This window comes from Nicotiana attenuata, unplaced genomic scaffold (genome assembly GCF_001879085.1).
Source record: "Nicotiana attenuata strain UT unplaced genomic scaffold, NIATTr2, whole genome shotgun sequence".
In the NCBI taxonomy this organism is placed as follows: domain Eukaryota; kingdom Viridiplantae; phylum Streptophyta; class Magnoliopsida; order Solanales; family Solanaceae; genus Nicotiana; species Nicotiana attenuata.
In genome coordinates, this window is record NW_017670331.1 from 923,622 (window position 1) to 945,600 (window position 21,979).

General features: G+C 39.0%; 1 protein-coding gene across 1 annotated transcript; it reads left to right on the forward strand.

The window, feature by feature from the left end:
• The first annotated feature begins 11,286 nt into the window (after positions 1-11,286).
• Positions 11,287-14,840, forward strand: LOC109237973. The gene is made up of 3 exons (XM_019404388.1): positions 11,287-11,376; positions 13,313-13,548; positions 14,492-14,840. The coding sequence occupies exons 1-3, from the start codon at positions 11,352-11,354 to the stop codon at positions 14,579-14,581; spliced, it is 351 nt and encodes a 116-aa protein (XP_019259933.1). The 5' UTR covers positions 11,287-11,351; the 3' UTR covers positions 14,582-14,840.
• The last annotated feature ends 7,139 nt before the right edge of the window (positions 14,841-21,979 follow it).

Genomic DNA, 21,979 nt, shown 5'->3' on the forward strand with positions numbered 1-21,979 from the left:
TTGGTCCTGCAAATAATTCCTATTGTAATCTGTTGGGAGTTATGGAAGCATAGGTGTGTATGTAAATACGGTGGACAGAAAAAGATGTGGCATAGAAGAATGAAGCATCAAATATGGTGGACAGTTCTATTAGCTACAAGTTTGACTTTCCCAAAATGCTCACTGGGAAATACTTGGGCGAACTCTGTGATACTGTGGAAAGTCTAAGACCAATTCCCATATGGAAAATTGTAAAGTGGATAACGCCTCCTAATGGAAAGTTAAAATCAATACTGATGGAAGCTTTACAAGGGAGAAGGCAGGAATTGGAGGCATCGTTAGAGATGATCAGGGAACGATGATCATGGCCTTCTCCATGCCAATCTCGTGCACCAGTAACAACCAAGCAGAAGCACTAGCTACAAAATATGGAGTCCAATGGTGTTTGCAAAATGGATTTCAAGAATGTATCCTTGAGATAGATTCCTTGATCATCGCAGACATGTTGAAGATGAGAAGCACCAAAAATCTAAAGCTCAAAACAGTGATTGATGATATATCACAGATCCTTTCCCAAGTTAATTGCAGCATTTCACATTGCCTAAGGGAAGCCAACCATGTAGCAGATATCTTGGCTAAAAATGCATCTTCTTCTGGACAGCGACAATTGATTTTTGAATGGCATCAACTACCCAAGATGGCAATAGGTTATTACCATCTAGAAAGTGTCAAATGCCTAGTATTAGGATTAGATATGACAAGGCGAACTTCTTTGTAAGCTAAGTACCAGATTATTTTTTGTTGGAAGGGCTGTGGGTGAAATGCACCTCAGCTTATTTTTGTGTGATGATCCTCTGACCTCTCTATGTAATCATCCCTTTAAAATGGAATGAATGAACTCCCTGCAGTGGAGCTTAAAATTTTAAAAAAAAAAAGTTAGCTCTGTTAGTTTTTTAACGGATGTTGTGTTTTCTGTTACTTGGACTAAAGGCGCTCAACATTTGCAAACTTAGAGGACAATTTGCGCTCAAGGTTATATTTGAAGGACAAAGTTAAAGATAAGAGATGATTTTGGTCAAAAATTCTGAACTGAGATATCAAACTTAACTTATGAAAATAGCCATATCGATAAAATATATCGACTACAAATTTAATTTAGTTTGGTATAATAAGATATTCTATAAAAAAGTATATTGTGCATTACTATGTTGATTATTGTTATCAGTGTATGACATGTTTAATATGCACAAGAGAATGCTTTAGCCACTTAGATGTGTTGATTAGTGGGTGTTTGGACATAAGAATTATAAAATTTCAGAAAAAGTGAAAAAAAATTCAAGTGAAAATAGTATTTGAAAATTAGAGTTGTATTTGGACATGAATATAATTTTGGGTTATTTTTGAATTTTTGTGAATGATCTAAAATGAAAATTTTTAAAAATAGTTTTTTGGAGTTTTTCAAATTTTCGAAAAATTTCGAAATTCATCTTCAAGTGAAAATCAAAATTTTATGGCCAACCATAAATTTTGAAAAAAAAAACTGAAAAAAATTCAAAAAAATGAATCTTTTTATGGCCAAACGGCCCCTAAGACTGTTGTAGTTAGGTAATTTCATCCTGAGTAAAGAATAGTGTATCTCAGTCTACAATTCACTTCTCAATTCTCAAAGGTAGTTTGTTTAGGACCTTTAGTAAGTAGTAACATTATGATATTGTTGAACAAGAGAGTTCTAAGGATTTAAATGGTGTCCTGAAGGGGTTTAGAGGATCAAGATCTAAACAATGGCAATATCTGTAAGGATGAAAGAGAGTAAATCTTCAAAATGAGGGACTACAGGCATATCAATTTCTTTGCACTATCAATAATATTTTGACAAACAGAAAATAATCATAAAATTGAACCAAATCGATATAACCAAAAAATCAAAACCGACAAAATTTATGATATATTGGGTTTTTTTAAAATATTAAAAAATCGATTTAATTGATTTGATTTCTTCTTCTACAAAAAATCGAGTTAAAACAAACCACAAACACCCCTACCCATGTACCCATGCTGCCCTTCTTGTTTGGATTTAGTAACTTGATACTCAAGTGATTTGATGGAAAATTAGCTGAATTAGTCACCTTTTGGGCCAGCTATTAGTGGTTAGCTAGCTTTTTAAATGTATTAGTAAGTAGCCATTGGTTTGATTAAATTGATGTTTTTACACCCCCCCCCCCACCCCCCCTTCCCCAACTAAAATACATAAACGCAACTCTAGCAATCAGCGCTCGAGTTCGACGTCCAAAGAACGATTCCTGATTTGAGCATTTACTAGTGTAAAATCCGGGAATGATTCTTAGTTTCAACTAAAAGGATTGTTTCACCCATGATACATCTTTTGAACTCAAGGATAATATTTTGGATTTCAACTTGTAGAAGTTAGAACTCCATGATTATTTGCTGGAGTTTAAAATAAGGTATCATGGGTGAATCATTGTGAAAAGGATTCAAATCCTAGTAATCGTTACTAGGGTTTGAACCTATAAAGGTTTGAACCTCAGTAATCATTGTTAGGGTTTGAACCTACAAAGGTTTGATCCTCAGTAATCATTGTTAGGGTTTGAACCTATAAAGGTTTGAATCTCAATAGTCGTTGTTAGAGTTTCAACCTATAAAGGTTTGAATTCCAGCATAGTGTGCTGGAATTTTACTTTTAAAAGCTTCCAGTCCAGTACCGTACACTGAAATTTTACTTGTAAAGAGTTTTTTCAACTCGAGTATATTATGTTGGAGTTTTACTTTTGTAATGTTTAAAATCTAGTACCGACACGGGAGTTTTTCGCATTTTAGCTAGGGGTATTTTTCATCCAGACTTGCATTTTTGCATTAACGAGTAACTAGTTTACCAATACAATTTAAAATGTGATTAAACTCTAAAGCCGATCCAAAAAGTAATTATTTATCAATTTTTTCCTGATTTAATGTTGTGCGATACATAGGGAATCAATATGGTTTTCTCAAATTTCTCTTGAGTGATTTTAGTGAAATTGAAACATAGTTGAGTGACCATCAATGAAATTAACCCATACTAATAGATACAGTACACAACCTGTTTATGCTTATTATGTCTATAATATTGAAAGTTAGTCATGACTTACAATTAATTACCAAAACAACTTATTTTACTGCCACAATTAATTTTGGTGGTCGCGACTTGCGATAATAAAAAGAGGTTTTATATATGGTATGCATTATATTGTATAGGTCTTACGTCAGAATTAAATCCGTATTCAACTCGCCCATTTTAAATATGGGTAAATATGGTTAACCCATATTCAACTCGCAATAAAATGGGCAAAAACGGGTTTTTATGTGGGTTGAATACGGGTCGCATGCGATTTTAAATTTGTTTTGATTTCCGGATTCCCGCATGAGGCCTAAAGCTACTACCCACAGTTATCCTTTCTCAGAGATCTGCTTTGAGTAGAGTCTAACTCATTTGTTTTGCTACTTGTTACTGCACTACTGGCATGCAAACAAGTACTGAGTTCAAGATTATTTGATATTCCTTCACCCAAATATAGATAAACTGGTTCATGTTTTCGACCTTCAATTGTCTAAATTTACATTTAATTTGACATTGATTATTTCGTTTTGTTTTGTGATAGAAATTAGATAAGTTACAAAGCTATCCCAATAGACTCTTGAGGTCCGGCCTTCTTCGGACCCCGCGCATAGCGGGAGCTTAGTGCAACGAGCTGCCCTTTTTATAAAGTTATCCCAAGAAAATTGACGCAGATTTCTTTTTCGGTGAAAAAGTTATTAAAACAACTTTCTCTAAGTACTATGTAGTACTAATAGTACTAATTAAGTGAAGTGTTTTTTACTTTCTTATAAAAAAAATTAAAGAATTACGAAATTTTCAATAGTAAATTATTACAAATTTACTAATTAAAAAGATAGATTGCAAATGCATTTTGCTAGGGTAATTTTTTAAATTATCACAGGGTTTCTATGAGAACCATAAAATTCTTGGGCTTAAATAAGATGTTTAAAAGAACATTTTTATAGCCATTATAATGAAGTTCTTCTTGAAAAGTTCAAGCACTATTGGAAGGGCCTTAATTAGTACATTTCTGAAATAATGAGAAATTAAGAAATTTAAACACAATTTGAAACACGGATAATGAGAAATTGAAATACAATTTGATCGTCTTCTGAGAACTTGTAAACAACAAATAGAGTAGAGTTAGAGTAGAGTCAAAATGTAATGGTTTCAGATAAAGGTACAAAAATGGGTCAAACTCACTTTTTATCCGGCCTATTTTTAGCCAACTCATATTTTATCCGTATAAAAATGGACGGGTTAGGCTACAACCTATTTTTGTTCTACCCATTTTTAACCCGCTAAAATCTAACCCAACCTGTTCATTTGCTACCACTACGTCACAACTATAAATTGAAAACCCTCTTCAATGAAATGAACATGGGTGTTGAAAATGCCAAAAATAATAATAGTCATCATTACGGTAATTATAAAAGAGAGAACAAAAAGGGTTTTCAAAATAATCTTTCAAAAGGAGAAGAACAGACATATTCTCTGAAAGTAAATGTGGCAATATGTGATAAAAAGTATGAATAAAAATGTACTCATGTGTAGATGGATAAATACCACAACTCCAACTCTAAAAGGAGGTTTGATCAAAATAAAGAGAATAAAGATTATTATGCAGTCACATGAATATCATTGACCGCGTATTTGTGGTACGTCAAAAATATTTTGTCATGACTTATAAAAAATTATTAAAGCAAAAGTAAAACAAGAATAGGGTCTTGCCTATAATGACTTTGAGCATGACAATAATAATATAATTTTTTCCGTGGAGGATACATTCACCATATGGATAGTCTGATGAAAGATCTTATAGTACAAATGAATAAAGAGCTCTGGAAGAGCTAATTTGTTACAATCCGGATGAATGAAATTGTTCATGACATTGATATTATAGTAAGTCTCAAAAAATAACTTTTTAAGTTACAAAGATAATAGTCAAAGTGGTTGGCATATTGAGACTACAATTGTATGGAAAGATTGAATAATTCGTATTACCACAATCATACTGGATAAGTATGAAATATTTGTACTACACAAGTGTAAGAATGATAATGAAATCACATGCCACGTAAAATAGAGGTTTACTAAAATAAATATCAATTGGCTTTACCGATTTCACCATCGCGGTTCAGATAACTTGCACAAAATAATTGAGAATTCACGTTGACATATATAGAAGAAATAGAAGATTCTTCTAGAATTCTCTTATGCTGCTTGCTCTCATGATAAATTGATCATTATACCAGCTAAATATTATTTTAATAGATGCATCTATGATATAGTCACATATGCACTTGTAATCAATTTAATATGGGATATGTTATTAGCAGCACTTGTATGTATCAAGCCAACAAGTTATAATAAGTTCCCCTATCACCATTGGTTCATATCAGGAGCCAATAATCCCCATCTAGAAATTTGAATATGTGATATATGTTTTAATTGCTCTACCACAATACATAAAGATGAGTCCCAAAGAAGTTTGGGTATATGTGTTAGTGATCCCAATATTAAGGGAAGAAAATGGGAAGCTGGAAATGTTGGAAATGTTATACATGAAATGAGTTATCTGGATTGTCGTATAAGAAAATATGAACTTGAACTTCAAGAAATAATTCATTTGCAAAATGTTGCCAGATGCATTCGCTAGCACGAAGTTAAATATCATATTCCAACTGCAAATGCTCCAAATAGAATTAAAAGTCCTTGAAGGACAAAGTCTATGTCACGCCTGAAGCGTGATAGACCAATCGATTCCAAAGATATAGGTAGTTGAAGAAGGAGTAGAGCAAATGTAACGACCCGACTGGTCGTTTTGCCTTATTGAAACTCGTTCCCTTAAATAAAACTTCTCGTGCTTGCTTTAGCTAATTTACAACTTGCGGGGGTGGTCGGTTCGGGAGTTGGAAGAGTTTGGATTGAAATATGCACATTTGACTCCTTAGGATTTTCTTAAAAGGCTAAGTTTGACTTTGGTCAACATTTTGAGCAAACGGGTCCGGATTCGTATTTTGACGGTTCCGAAGGGTCCGCAGGAAAATATGAGACCTGGGCGTATGCCCGGAATCGAATTCCGAGGTCCCTAGCCCGAGTAATGAATTTTTATTAGAAATTATTAAACTGAAATTCTAAGGATTTAAAGAAACTAATTAATGATTGATCGCATTGGTATTGGACTCGTATGTTGGTTCCAAAGCCCAGTACAAGTCACATATAACATTTAAGACTTGCCCGCAAAATTTGGTGTCAATCTGAGTAGCTTAAGGGCGTTTTGGCCCGTTAGAGGAAAATTAAGAACTTGAAGTTCATAAGTTTGATTCAATTGGTTTTAGGGGGTGATTCTTAGATTTAGCGTTGTTTCGGGCGTCCCGAAGGCTCGAGTAGGTCCGTTTTGTGATTTCAAACTTGTCGGTATATTCGGGCGGGGCCGGGAGCCCCGAGCGTCAATCGGACGGGGCTCGAGTGAAGTTGAAATTTTTGAGAAGTGCTGAAGCCGCTGCTTCTGTCATAACCGCACCTGCGGTTGGTGGACCGCATGTGCGAGACCGCAAATGCGGTCCATCTATCGCAGAGGCCTAGGGATGGCCAGGCCAAACCGCAGAAGCGGCATCAAGGCCGCAGATGCGGTTCCAGCCGCTTGGCTTGTTTTCGCAGATGCGGTCTACTCCTTGTAGAAGCGGGACCGTAGATGCGGTCCCTTGACCGCAGATGCAGAAATCGCTGAAGCAATGAGCTTCATTTAATACGGGTTCTAAGCCATTTTTACCACTTTTCACTCCTCCATTGGAGATTATGGGAGCTTTTGAGAGAAGATTTCCACCTAGCATCTTGAGGTAAGTTATTCCCGCTAATTCTTGGTTTAGTAATTGTGTCTTAGGTAGATTAAACACTAGAACTTAGGTAAAATCAAATGGTTAGAGCAAAACCTAGGGTTTTGATAAAAGTTAAGCTTAACCACGAAATTTGTTATGAAATGAATTAGAAATCATATATTATTGATCCTTAGGTTGTAGAGAACAACTTTCCTTGAAAAATCTCAGAATCCGGGCACGTGGGCCCGAGGTCAGATTTTAGGAAATTGTGTTTAAGGGTGGGAAATTGCTTAAATAGTTATTATATGATCTTGTAAGTTTGTATTGACTAGTTCCTACCACATTTATCTAGTTTTGAATCGTTCGGCTCCAAATTGAGGGTTCGGGCTCATTCTTGGTATTCGAAGTGCACTTTGGAGCGAGGTGAGACTCCTTTCTAACCTTGTAAGAGGGAATTGTCCCCATAGGTGTAATAATTGAATTAATTGATACTATATGCGGGGGCTACGTACGCACTAGGTAACGAGAGTCCGTGCGTAGCTACTATTATGTTAAGTCCGGGTCGTCTAGGACCCAAAAGCATGCTCTATGTGATATTCTTGTAACTCGATGATAAATTCGGATATGTATAAATCATGTTGAGTAGGGTAAATGAGACTAGTAAGAGGAACCTTATCTTGCTTGACCTTTAAAAGAGAATTTGGATATTCCTGTGAATAACTACTCCTCGGATGTGCATTATTGTCTGCTTGTTGATAAGTTTATTTATATTTGACCGCGTCGCACGTGTAATTCGCGAGCGGGGTAATAGATGCATCTATGGTTCGTGTCGTTCGACCCTCGGCAGTGCACAATTTACTTTCATGTTGGATCGGGACGTACGTCCCTCTGTGTTGCTTGCGCATGTTTTACTTAGTATTCCTGTGGACTGAACTTGTACATGCCTTGAGATGTAATTGGTTACTTATTATATTACCTGGATAAAGGATTGATTCTCCTTGCCTCAAAAATGCTACTTTATAGTGTTATCCATGCTTAGCATAACTTCATTCACATATTATTTGACCCTAGTAAATATCAAGTCGACCTCTCGTCTCTACTTCTTCGAGATTAGATGGGATACTTATTGGGTACATATTGTATATGTACTCATACTACACTTCTGTACTTAATTGTACAGGTTCTGAGGCAGGTGTCTCTGGCTATTAGACTGGGGCGTATCCCTGAGCGGATTTCGAGACTTCCACGGTGAGCTGCTCCCCTTCTGATGCTGTTCAGCAGCCTGGAGGAGTCTTTCTTATGTATTTTGTTGTCTATTATATTCGGACAGTAGGGTAGTGTGATTCTTTTGTATATTCTACTAGTTGCCCATAGCTTGTGATACCAGGTCTTGGCACACACATTAGTAGACTATTATTTTGGATTTGTATTATCATCATTATTGGCTTTACTGATCCTTTCTGATTTTACTTCAACTTAAGGAATCATTGCAACTATTTTGGGTAAAAGTAAATGAGAATTTATTTAGTATTTTCCGCGTTGGCTTGCCCGGCAACGGTGTTGGGCGCCATCATGACCTATTATGGAAATGGATCGTGACAACATGGTATCAGAGCACTAGGTTCACGTAGGTCTCACAGTCATGGAAAAACCTAATAGAGTCTTGCGGATAGGTACGGAGACGTCTGTATTTATCTTTGAGAGGCTATAGGGTGTTATGAAAAAACTACTCTTTATTCATTTCCTATCGTGCAGTGGTTGGTATACTAAATTTTCCTCTTCTATTCTCTCACAGATGGTGAGGACACGCACGGCTGATGTTCCAGACTCGGGCGGAGCTGCTCCCCCCATTGCTAGAGGCCGAGGCAGAGGCCGGGGGAGGGCACCCGCCCGAGGTAGGGGATGAGGGTGTCCCAGAGTTATCCCAGTAGTACCACCAGCAGATCCCGTGGGGGATCCTATCATCGAGGAGCAGGGCGAGGTGCCCGCAGCTGAGCCCACCCCGGCGGACTTTATGACAGCACCGGGATTCCAGGAGGTCATGGGTATTATGCTGCGGTTCATGGATTCTATGACTCAGGCTGGTTTATTTCCAGCAGATCCAGCTACATCACAGGCGGGAGGGGGAGCACATACCCTTACTGCTCAGGCTCCTGGACATGTAGTTGCAGTGTATCAGACTCCGGGGGCACTACCCGCAGATGGGGCCCAACCAGTTGCTGCAGCGGCGCCCCAGCTCAAACCGACTGCGGATGGTGATCCGCAGAAGTTATTAGATAGATGGACTAGACTTCACCCTCCTATCTTCGGGGATGAGCATCATGAGGATGCCCAGGATTTCATTGATAGGTGCAGGGACAGACTGCACAACATGAGGATATTGGAGTCACATGGAGTTGACTTCACTACCTTTCAGTTGGAGGGCAGGGTCCGCAGGTGGTGGCAGTCCTATGTTCTTGGCAGGCCAGCAATTTCTCCTCCCCTCACTTGGGGTCAGTTCACCCAGTTATTCTTGGATAGGTATATTCCACCCTCTGAGAAGGAAGAGCTACGGCATCAGTTTGAGCATCTTGAGTAGGGTCAGATGTCTGTGACCGATTATGAGGCGAGGTTCTCTGAGTTGTCTCGTCATGCACTCATGATACTTCCTACAGATGCAGAGAGAGTGCAGAGATTTGTTGCAGGATTGCATCCCGGTATTCGAGCTAGCATGGCCCAGGAGGTGGAGATAGGTACTGAGTTATCAGCTAGTGGTGGAGATTGCTCGCAAGATTGAGGGGTATCGCCTGAGGGGTAGAGAGAAGATTTAGCTAGACAAGAGGGCCCGATTTTCGGGAGAGTTCAGAGGTGCCCCAGCTAGGGGTAGAGGTCACTTCGGGAGGGGCCAGCCCAGCAGACCCCCATATTCAGCACCACCACCCCCTCCCCGAGGTGCTCTAGTGAGACCTTATTTCAGTGCGATGCCGGAGAGTTCTTACATCCCGCCAGCTATTCAGGGTTCCTCCGGCGGGTATTCTGGTCATCAGGATTCTTCCGGTGCCCACTTCAGTGCCGTGCCAGAGAGTTCATATCGCCCACCAGCCATCCAGGGTTCTTCCAGTGGGTATTCGGGTCAGCAGGCTCAGACTTCAGAGCAGCAGGCTATGGTATCGAGAGTGTGCTACGAGTGTGGAGATCCGGGTCACCTGAAGAGGACCTCAGGCTTCGGGGCAAGGCAGTACAGCAGGGTCAGCAGCCTATAACTTCAGCACCGGCTGCCCAGCCACCTAGGGGTGGAGGGCAGACTGGTAAGAGCCGTCCTAGAGGTGGAGGCCAGGCAGGGAGAGGTCAGCCAGCTATTGTTCAGTCAGGCGGAGGCCAGCCAGCCGGCGCCCCAGCCAGATTCTATGCCCTTCCGGCTAGGCCAAATGCATTGGCCTCAAATGCCGTCATCACAGGTATTATTTTCGTTTGCGACAGAGGTGCTTCGGTGTTGTTTGATCCAGGGTCTACTTATTCATATGTATCGTCTCAGTTTGCTCGTTTCCTGGTTATTTCTCCTGAGCCCTTGGGCACTCCTGTTCATGTGTCTACTCCTGTGGGCGATTCTGTGGTTGTGGGTCGGATCTACCGGTCATGTGTCGTCACATTCTGTGGTTTTGAGACTAGAGCGGACCTCCTGTTGCTTGATATGATCAATTTTTAGGTCATCCTGGGCATGGATTGGTTATCTCCGTATCACGCCGTCCTAGATTGCCATGCCAAGACTGTTACTTTAGCGATGCCAGGGTCACCAGGGTTTGAATGGAAGGGTTCCACTATTGATACATCTAGCCGGGTTATCTCTTTCCTGAAGGCTCGGCAGATGGTTGAGAAGGGGTGTTTGGCGTATTTGGCTTATGTTCGGGACACCACCGCAGAGTCTCCTACGATTGATTAGGTCCCAATAGTTCGAGAGTTCGCCGATGTGTTTCCTTCTGATCTTCCTGGCATGCCACCGGATCGTGATATTGATTTCTGTATTGATTTGGCTCCAGGCACCCAGCCTATATCTATTCCACCGTACCGTATGGCTCCTAAAGAGCTGAAGGAGTTGAAGGAGCAGGTTGAGGAGTTATTAGAAAAAGGGTTTGTTAGGCCCAGTGTATCGCCTTGGGTGCACCGGTGTTATTTGTGAAGAAGCACTACAACAAAAAAGGCTTTTAATGGCAATAAGTTAATAGTCGCTAATTTATTCCATATAGGCCAATGTTAGCAGCAATTGAACAATTGCCGAGAATAAACACTTATTACTGGCAATTAAGAAAAATTGCCACTGAAGCTTGCGTCTTTTAAGAAGTCCAAGAGCGGCATTCTTTTTTCACACTCCCTCCAAATTATTTTTTATTTTCCTCCTTCATTTTTGTATTTTTTTTCATCAAGAACCTAGAGGAATGAAAAATTAAAATTAATTGGAACCCTAACACCCAAGATTCATCTCTATGTTCAGTTGGATCGATTACTCTGGTACGCCATCATCAACTTCATCCTCTTTTTCTTTTGATTGCTACTAGATAAAGATCCATTATTTTCCTAATAAATTAATGAAGAACATCAAAATAGTTTGAGTCTCTCTTGTTGTTGCATAGCTGTTGTACTTCTTCTTATTCATCGTCACTCGTTAATGAGATAGGAACCGCTAGGCACGCTTTTTCCTTTGAAATTGAAGAAGCCAAAATTGTGCCTACGAGCTCAAGGTACCTTCTAATCTCTTTATTTATGTATTCTGATAAATTGCAAATACCTATTAGGGATTTTTTTTCAAATAATTTTTTGCATCAGTTGCTTATTATTATTAATTTCTAGAGAATTTATTTTTATTTTATTTTATAGTCATGTTCTTTTGGCTGTTGAAATTCTATCTCCGGAGAATGAAATTTAATCTCTGAATACTGTAAATCCGAATAGTAATACCAAATCTTGAGAAACTGCAGGTAAAAGAAGTAGTAAGAAAGAAATCTTCAAAATATTTGTGGATACAAAGAACTTTGGATATGTAGTTGCTCGGAATAGTCCAATTTTGATTGTTGCTAACTAAATATACAACTAAAAGAAATGAGAAAAGATAAATAAGTTATTTTAATCCGATAAGTACCGAAAGAATCGAATACGCAGACCAAAAAGCTAGTGTTGATCCCTTAAGTAATATTACTCTAGCCATGTGAATCGGGCTATAATTTTCAATTTGCTCTTTTGATGAATTATCTACTAAAACTACTTTCTTCAAACAAGATGTTATTGAATAGTTTCATATGAATTCTTTATCTTAGGGGATAAAACAAATGAAAACCCAAAAGGCGCCATGCTTTTATCTATAACTTATCAAGAGGTTTTTGGATAGATGTATTAGCATTAGGTTCAATTTTTTTTATTACCCCTCTATTATATATGAATATTCTAGAAGTCAGGTATGCACAAATGTATTTTGTTCTAATTGGCTTTCTAGATTAATGTAGCTCTCAAGAGAGTACGATTTGAAAATAGTGAGAATTTTATTATCGTGATCAGTGATATGCTGCTCTGTTTCCCTTCTTGCACAAATAGATCAGAAACTATTACAAGGTACTAGGGAAGCCAAATGTAGTACAGTGCAAAAGCTAAATACTAATCCTATTCTACTAGATTTTTGCTGAACTTGGAAACTTAAAAGATTTATTTTCTATCCACAATGCCGCTGTTGCAGTTGTTGGATCAACAAAGAGTTTGGTGGAGATTTTCTTAAGCCCACATTGGAGGCAAGTTTATACATTATAATATATTTACTTGTTTCCTAATGTATTGATATATACTAGGTTCTCGAGGCAAAAAGCAGCCATGCACAAGCGACATAAACACCATGAATGCCATTTCAAAGTAAAGATTCCTTTTCTTTTTTCATATTTGATTGTATGTTTCTTATCTCCATTCTGCAACTTGCTATCTTTGCAATATCCATGGTATTTGTTAGATCCTTATTTTCAGGCATGTTGCTAGTTTGTTAGTATAGCAATATTAACAAATTCTCATAATTCTAGATTATATTAAACTTCTAAATTCTTTAATGTGATTGGAGATGTGGTATAATATGTTGGTGAATGAAATCTAAGTTGCGTATTTTCCTCTTCTTTTCTTTATTCACTTTCATTTACATTTCATTTGTGCCTTGTTTTTCATTCTATTATTCATTTTTGTCCTTCTTGAGTTTGATCAGTAGCATTTGCAAAATTGAGTTTGTCCGGCCTTCCCCTAGAGATGTGAACAAACTTTTTGGGTAATTAATTTCAAATAGTTATTCCTCCCTCGATGATATATTCGTACATGTGTATTATATTGGATATTGTCCTTTTATCTTCCGGTTCTTGAATTCAATTGATCGGATTCATTGGTGTATCAAAATATATGGGAATGTATATTTTGATTCTAGTTATGAAGATTACGAATGGTCCAGTACCCAAGGTGAGAAAGATCAAAGGTGCCAAAGTAGCTATTGTTTCTCCTAGTTCGACTCCAATAGATATCAAGTACCAAAGCGTAAAGCAGAATGGGAGTGGACATGCTTCTGATAGAGGACTCTATGAGAAACTCAAAGTTGGATGCACAGACACCTCTGAACCTCATTCAAGTGGTAAAAAGAAAACATATGGGGAAGCTGCTATTAAGGTATTTAAGTGCTTTACTTGCTTCCAACTTTTTATATATTCTATCAGTGTCTATGATTCTAGTGACATCTTACTTTGCCTTGAAATTAAGAATAATTTCTACTGAAAAAGTAGGAGGTCATTTTTATGTCATCCTTGAACAATTTGTATACAATGGGGATCATCTACTACCTCCCTAGTTAAGTTTTAAGTAAAACTTATTTAAATTACTCTTTAATTGTCCCAAAGAAAGAAAGCAAAATTTGATAGTATTTGTACTTATCTAATATGGAAATGTCTTCTGAAAGAAAAGATTTCGAAAGGTCGAATAAGAAAAGTTGTATAGAAATTATCAGTATTTATTTACCAGCAAACATAAAAAATTTATACATCAAACATTTCATTCTATTGACCGAAAATAAGTTAATTAATGAAGTATTAAAAAACCAAGTAATGTCATTTGTCCTATAGGTTGGGCAACTAAAAAACATAAATTGTATTATATTGTTAGCATGGTCCAGATTCAGTTTAGATTTTTACCATTTCATGTAGTTGCAGGGGAATGGCGACATGAACAAGTGGTCTTGTACGTCTAAAGTACAAAAGTAAGTAGTTTGTGAAAAATTAAGTTAAAAGAGCTACTTGTATTGTTAGGATCCTTAAATATCGACCTTCTGCTATTAATTGAAATTTTTTTTGAGGTTTTTTATTTTTTCCCTTTGTGTTGGCTTAAAATTCTGTATGCATAACATATAAGTGAATGAGGAACATATCATTTGACAGTTGACACTCACCAAACTCTTCAGCACATGCTTTGTTGCTAAATTCCAGAAGTTTCTCTGGTAGTGCTTAAAGCAATTTTATGGTTACCGGGTTTAAAGTAATTGTGCAATTATCACATAGTCATAGCTTCCGCTACAACAAAAGAAATACTAATTTCAAACTTTGATTTGTTTCATGTAAAGTTACTGCATTATGCAAGGCATATAGCTTTGGAGACTAGTGGCGAGGTATATATGGTATGGGAAGCCAGACAACTATTCTTTGAACAGTAAGACAGAGATTAAGTAGTTGTTCAGATAATCTGACATGTGGAAGATTTCATCATGATCAAGAGTTGGAAAGACTTTAATGGCACCATTTATTGTATAGTATTGTAGCAATTTGATAATGCCAGTTAGCAGACGGGAAATCACACTAGTTATTAGATTCAAATAGTTTACCTTTTGGATATGTTGTTGATACTTTAAAACTATGGATTAGTATATTTTGTTGTGGATTTAATGAAGTGTATTAAACTTTTTGAAAAAAAATCTTATTCTTATTATAGTTGAATTTGAATCTGCATAATGTGCATTATAAGTCATAAAAGGAATATTTCTTAATTCTTACTAGCAATAAGAAAGTTCTTTAAAAAGGCAATTAGATGGATTTTTACTGCCTATAACAAAAGCTTTTAAATACATAAACAAAGACCAATTCGTAGATAGTTTTAGCGACAATTATATCTATCGCTAAAAGAGCACTTTTTACTGGCAATTGAGTAGGTCTTTATTGGCAATAACAAAAGCCATAAAATGTATGATGTTGAATATCATAGGGGAGTTCCCGTGGCCATTTTAATTACCGGTAAATAATTACCGCTAAAACTCAAGTCTTTACCGGCACTTCGTGCAATGGCCGCTAAATCCTTTAGCGACGCTAGCAATACCAGCCAAAGTCTAATTGCTGGTAAATGTTTTAACGTCAATTTTTATTGCCGCTAAAGAGCATATTAATTGCCGCTAATAGACTTTTTTGTAGTAGTGAAGAAGGATGGGACTATGCGGATGTGCATTGATTACCGCCAGTTGAACAAAGTCACTATCAAGAACAAGTATCCGTTGCCTCGTATCGATGATCTGTTCGACCAGTTGCAGGTTGCTAGGGTGTTCTCTAAGATCGACTTGAGGTCGGGTTACCATCAGTTGAAGATTCGGGACTCGGATGTCCCGAAGACTGCATTCCGGACCAGATATGGCCATTATGAGTTTCTGGTGATGTCCTTTGGCTTGACTTATGCGCCAGCGGCATTTATGGACTTGATGAACAGAGTGTTCAGGCCTTATATTGATTCTTTCGTCATCGTCTTCATTGACGACATCTTGATATACTCGCGTAGCCTTGGGGAGCACGAGCAGCATCTGAGAGTAGTTCTTCAGACCTTGCGAGAGCAGAAGCTATATGCTAAGTTTTCCAAGTGTAAGTTTTGGCTAGAGTCAGTGGCATTCTTGGGACATATTGTGTCAGGAGAGGGTATTAAGGTGGATCCCAAGAAGATTGAGGCAGTTCAGAGTTGGCCACGTCCTACCTCAATGACCGAGATCAGGAGTTTCCTGGGGCTAGCAGGTTATTACAAGCGATTCGTGCAGGGCTTTTCATCTATTGCATCACCTTTCACTAGATTGACCCAGAAGGGTGTTCCTTTCCGTTGGTCCGATGATTGTGAGGAGAGCTTCCAGAAGCTCAAGACAGCTTTGACTATAGCACCAGTTCTTGTGTTGCCTTCCGGTTCAGGGATGTATACGGTATATTGCGATGCTCCGCGCGTTGGATTGGGGTGTGTATTGATGCAGGAGGGGCGAGTTATTGCCTATGCTTCGCGCCAGCTGAAGATTCATGAGAAAAATTATCCAGTGCACGATCTAGAGTTGGCCGCGATTGTTCATGCCCTTAAGATATGGAGGCATTATCTGTATGGGGTGTCATGTGAGGTTTACACTGATCATCGCAGCTTACAGCATTTGTTCAAGCAGAGGGATCTTAATTTGAGGCAGCGCAGGTGGCATGAGTTACTGAAGGATTATGACATCACCATTCTTTATCATCCGGGCAAGGCAAACGTGGTCGCGGATGCCTTAAACAGAAAGGCAGAGAGCATGGGTAGCTTGGCATTCATTCCAGCAGAGGAGAGGCCACTAGCTTTGGACATTCAGTCCTTGTCTAACAGACTTGTGAGGTTGGACATTTCGGAGCCCAGCCGGGTTCTTGCGTGTGTGGTTGCTCAGTCTTCATTAATGGGGTAGATAAAGACCCGGCAGTTTGATGATCCACATCTGGCTATTCTCAGAGAGACGGTGCTTCAGGGAGGTGCCAAGGAGGTTTCTATTGGCGAGGATGGTATTTTGCGGCTCCAGAGTCGTCTATGTGTTCCTAATGTTGATGGTCTGAGGGGGAGGATACTAGAGGAGGCACACAGTTCACGGTATTCCATCCACCCGTGAGCTACGAAGATGTATCGTGACTTGAGGCAACATTATTGGTGGCGGAGGATGAAGAAAGATATAGTGGAGTATGTGGCTAGGTGTTTGAATTGCCAGCAGGTCAAGTATGAGCATCAGAGGCCGGGTGGCCTACTTCAGCAGATGCCTATACCAGAGTGGAAGTGGGAGCGCATTACCATGGATTTCGTAGTTGGGTTGCCGCGAACTTTGCGGAAGTTTGATTCAGTATGGGTCATTGTTGATAGGTTGACCAAGTCGGCCCACTTTATTCCAGTAGAGACTACTTATACGGCAGAGAGGTATGCTCAGAGTTACATTCGGGAGATAGTCCGGTTGCACGTGTGCATATTTCCATCATATCAGACAGAGGCCCTAAGTTCACTTCCCATTTTTGGAGAGCTGTTCAGAGTGAGTTGGGGACCCGTGTAGAGCTCAGCACAGCATTCCATCCTCAGACCGACGGGCAGTCGGAGCGGACATTTCAAATTTTGGAGGACATGCTCAGAGCATGTGTGATTGGCTTTGGAGGGAAGTGGGATCAGTTCTTGCCTTTGGCGGAGTTTGCGTACAATAATAGCTACCAGTCCAGCATAGAGATGGCTCCATACGAGGCTTTATATGGTCGACGTTGTCGTTCTCCTATTGGATGGTTTGAGCCTGGCGAGGCTAAGTTATACGGTACAGATTTGGTACAGGATGCCTTGGACAAGGTAAAGTTGATCCAGGAAAGGCTTCGCACGGCTCAGTCCAGACAGAAGAGTTACGCGGATCAGAAGGCGCGTGATGTATCATTTATGGTTGGCGAGAAGGTCCTCTTGAAAGTCTCGCCAATGAAGGGTGTCATGAGATTCGGGAAGAAGGGCAAGCTCAGCCCAAGGTTTATTGGCCCATTTGAGGTGTTGAGGCGTGTTGGGGAGGTTGCTTACGAGCTTGCCTTGCCCCCAACTTATGAGTTCATCCGGTTTTTCATGTATCGATGCTTCGGGAGTATCACGCCGACTTTTCCCATGTGTTGGACTTTAGTACCATTCAGCTGGATGAGAGTTTGGGTTATAAGGAGGAGCCAGTTGCCATTATTGGTAGACAAGATCGCCAGTTGAGGTCCAAAAGGATTTCTGCGGTGAGGGTCCAGTGGAGGGTGGGCCAACCAGTCGAGGAGGCGACCTGGGAGTCCGAGGAGGACATGCGGAGCAGATATCCACATTTATTCAGCAGCTCAGGTACTTTTCTATGTCCGTTCGAGGACGAACGTTTGTTTAAGAGGTGGAGAATGTAACGACCCGACTGGCCGTTTTGACTTTTTGAACCCCGTTCCCTTAAATAAAACTTCCCGTGCTTGCTTTAGCTAATTTACAACTTGCGGGAGTGGTCGATTCGGGAGTTGGAAGAGTTTGGATTGAAATATGCACATTTGACTCCTTAGGATTTTCTTAAAAGGCTAAGTTTGACTTTGGTCAATATTTTGAGCAAACGAGCCCGGATTCATGTTTTGACGGTTCCGGAGGGTCCGCAGGAAAATATGGGACCTGGGCGTATGCCCAGAATCGAATTCCGAGGTCCCTAGCCCGAGTAATGAATTTTTATTAGAAATTATTAAACTGAAATTCTAAGGATTTAAAGAAACTAATTAATGATTGATCGCGTTGTTATTGGACTCGTATGTTGGTTTCGAAGCCACGTACAAGTCACATATAACATTTAAGACTTGCCCGCAAAATTTGGTGTCAATCCGAGTAGTTTAAGGGCGTTTTGGCCCGTTAGAGGAAAATTAAGAACTTGAAGTTCATAAGTTTGATTCAATTGGTTTTAGGGGGTGATTCTTAGATTTAGCGTTGTTACGGGCGTTCCGAAGGCTCGAGTAGGTCTGTTTCGTGATTTCAGACTTGTCGGTATGTTCGGGCGGGGCCCGGGAGCACCGAGCGTCAATCTGACGAGGCTCGAGTGAAGTTGAAATTTTTGAGAAGTGTTGAAGCTGCTGCTTCTGTCATAACCGCACCTGCGGTTGGTGGACCGCAGATGCGGTCCATCTATCGCAGATGCGGCCCAGGGATGGCCAGGCCAAACCGCAGAAGCGACTCTCGAACCGCAGAAGCGGCTTCAAGGCCGTAGATGCGGTTCCAGCCGCTTGGCCCGTTTTTGCAGATGCGCTCTACTCCTCGCAGAAGCGGGACCGCAGATGCGGTCCCTTGACCGCAGATGCGGAAATCGCTGAAGCAATGAGCTTCATTTAATACGGGTTCTAGGCCATTTTTACCACTTTTCACTCCTCCATTTGCGATTTTGGGAGCTTTTGAGAGAAGATTTCCACCTAGCATCTTGAGGTAAGTTATTCCCGCTAATTCTTGGTTTAATAATTGTGTCTTAAGTAGATTAAACACTAGAACTTAGGTAAAATCAAAGGGTTAGAGCAAAACCTAGGGTTTTGATAAAAGTTAAGTTTAACCACGAAATTTGTTATGAAATGAATTAGAAATCATATATTATTGATCCTTAGGTTGTAGAGAACAACTTTCCTTGGAAAATGTCAAAATCCGGGCACGTGGGCCCGGGGACGGATTTTAGGAAATTGTGTTTAAGGGTGGGAAATTGCTTAAATAGTTATAATATGATCTTGTAAGTTTGTGTTGACTAGTTCCTACCACGTTTATCTAGTTTTGAATTGTTCGGCTCCAAATTGAGGGTTCGGGCTCATTCTTGGTATTGGAAGTGCACTTTGAAGCGAGGTGAGTCTCCTTTCTAACGTTGTAAGAGGGAATTGTCCCCATAGGTGTAATAATTGAATTAATTGATACTATATGCGGGGGCTACGTACGCACTAGGTGACGAGAGTCCGTGCGTAGCTACTATTATGTTAAATCCGGGTCGTCTAGGACCCAAAAGCATGCTCTATGTGATATTCTTGTAACTCGATGATAAATTCGGATCTGTATAAATCATGTTGAGTAGGGTAAATGAGACTAGTAAGAGGAACCTTATCTTGCTTGACCTTTAAAAGAGAATTTGGATATTCCTGTGAATAACTACTCCTCGGATGTGCATTATTGTCTGCTTGTTGATAAGTTTATTTATATTTGACCGCGTCGCACCTGTGATTTGCGAGCGGGGTAATAGATGCATCTATGGTTCGTGCCGTTCGACCCTCGGCAGTGCACAATTTTCTTTTATGTTGGATCGGGCCGTACGTCCCTCGGTGTTGCTTGCGGATGTTTTACTTAGTATTCTTGTGGACTGAACTTGTACATGCCTTGAGATGTAATTGGTTACTTATTATATTACCTGGATAAAGGATTGATTCTCCTTGCCTCAAAAATGCTAATTTATAGTGTTATCCATGCTTAGTATAACTTCATTCACATATTATTTGACCCTAGTAAGTATCAAGTCAACCTCTCGTCTCTACTTCTTCGAGATTAGACGGGATATTTACTGGGTACATATTATTTATGTACTCATATTACACTTCTGTACTTAATTGTACAGGTTCTGAGGTAGGTGTCTCTGGCTATCAGACTAGGGCGTATCCCTGAGCAGATTTCGAGGCTTCCACGGTGAGCTGCTCCCCTTCTCATGTCGTTCCGCAGCCTGGAGGAGTCTTTCTTATTTATATTGCTGTCTATTCTATTCGGACAGTAGGGTAGTGTGATTCTTTTGTATATTCTACTAGTTGCCCACAGCTTGTGACACCAGGTCTTGGCACACACATTAGTAGACTATTATTTTGGATTTGTATTATCATTATTATTGGCTTTACTGATCCTTTCTGATTTTACTTCAACTTAAGGAATCATTGCAACTATTTTGGGTAAAAGTAAATTAGAATTTATTTAGTATTTTCTGCGTTGGCTTGCCCGACAACGGTGTTGGGCGCCATCATGACCTATTATGAAAATGGGTCGTGACAGCAAATGATCAAGATGGTCATAGGAATGAGGCATGTGCTCTATAAGAACACCACGACACAACAATTTATAAGACCTCATGTGGAGAGGCTCAGGTACCTGAAAATTATGAGATAAAGAGATCTCGATAAGTTATATTTTTATTGGAACCGATGTAGAAAGAGTGTCAACGTTATCTTTGATATAATATAGTGTAATATTATAAAAGACGACGAGGATCTTGAGCCCAACTTTATCATAGAATCTGGACAGATAAATGATTTTCTAAATAAAAAATACGCAATCAAGATTAGCTTCATTCGTAAAAAGTAAATTTTTTTAGGAATAGTCCTAACACCTGAAAGTATAAAGCCACTGGGAAATTTTTCGTAAATATCCTAGCATTGATTATATTGAGACATATTTTTCTATGGTGGATGCAATCACTTTCAGGTTTTAGTCTGGCAATACATAAAAATTTAATATGCATATAAAAATCCTTAGAGGATTTAAATTGTTCTGAAGCATATAAAGGTTCACACTAAATTTATTAAATAAAGTTTCAGAAACTCCTTATATGGATCAATGCAATCATGCCGTATATGATTTGTTTGTGTGCAATTGATGCACTTATGTATCTTGATAGAGCATGAGTATAATATTATACAAGTGAGATATAGTTTTACTCATTTTTTAGATATGAAACGCAATTAGTAGTATATTGCAAATGAAAACCATTAATATAGATTTGTTTATCCTAACAAATATTGTCAAGGTTTTATTGGTTATGAAAATGTAAGGCATTACATGAAGTTCATTCTTCAAATAATCTATTTGCACGTAAGGGTACTGTCATATTATGATATTCAACAAGGCAATCAATTATTGATATTTATTCAAGTCATACCAAGATACTAGCAACTTATAAACTTAATTGATAGAAGGATATATCGAAGGAGATATATAAAGCACATTTCACTAGCGTTCTTTTTGAGATGCATGATCTTCAACAGAGTGATGAAATTAGTATTCAACAAATTTGCTCATGCGATAATTTTGCTCATATATTTACTAAGGTATTGCTAATCTTAACATTTGAGAAGTTGAAATACAACATTAAAATGCATATTTCCGAGAAATAAAGTGATGTTTTTATTAGGGGGAGCCCAATACGCGTTGTACTTTTTTTCCCTCAGCTAAAGTTTTATCTTACTGGGTTTTTCTAGTAAGGTTTTTAATGAGGCAGCAAGCAATGCATATCAGATATGTGTACTCTTTTTTCTTCACTAGGGTTTTTTCCCACATAATTTTT

Coding starts and splice junctions, on each gene's coding strand:
- LOC109237973 (XM_019404388.1), top strand. CDS start 11,352: ATGTTCAGTTGGATCGATTACTCTG. Junction 11,377..13,312: donor CAGTTGGATCGATTACTCTG/GTACGCCATCAT, acceptor TTTTGATTCTAG/TTATGAAGATTACGAATGGT. Junction 13,549..14,491: donor ATGGGGAAGCTGCTATTAAG/GTATTTAAGTGC, acceptor TTTCATGTAAAG/TTACTGCATTATGCAAGGCA.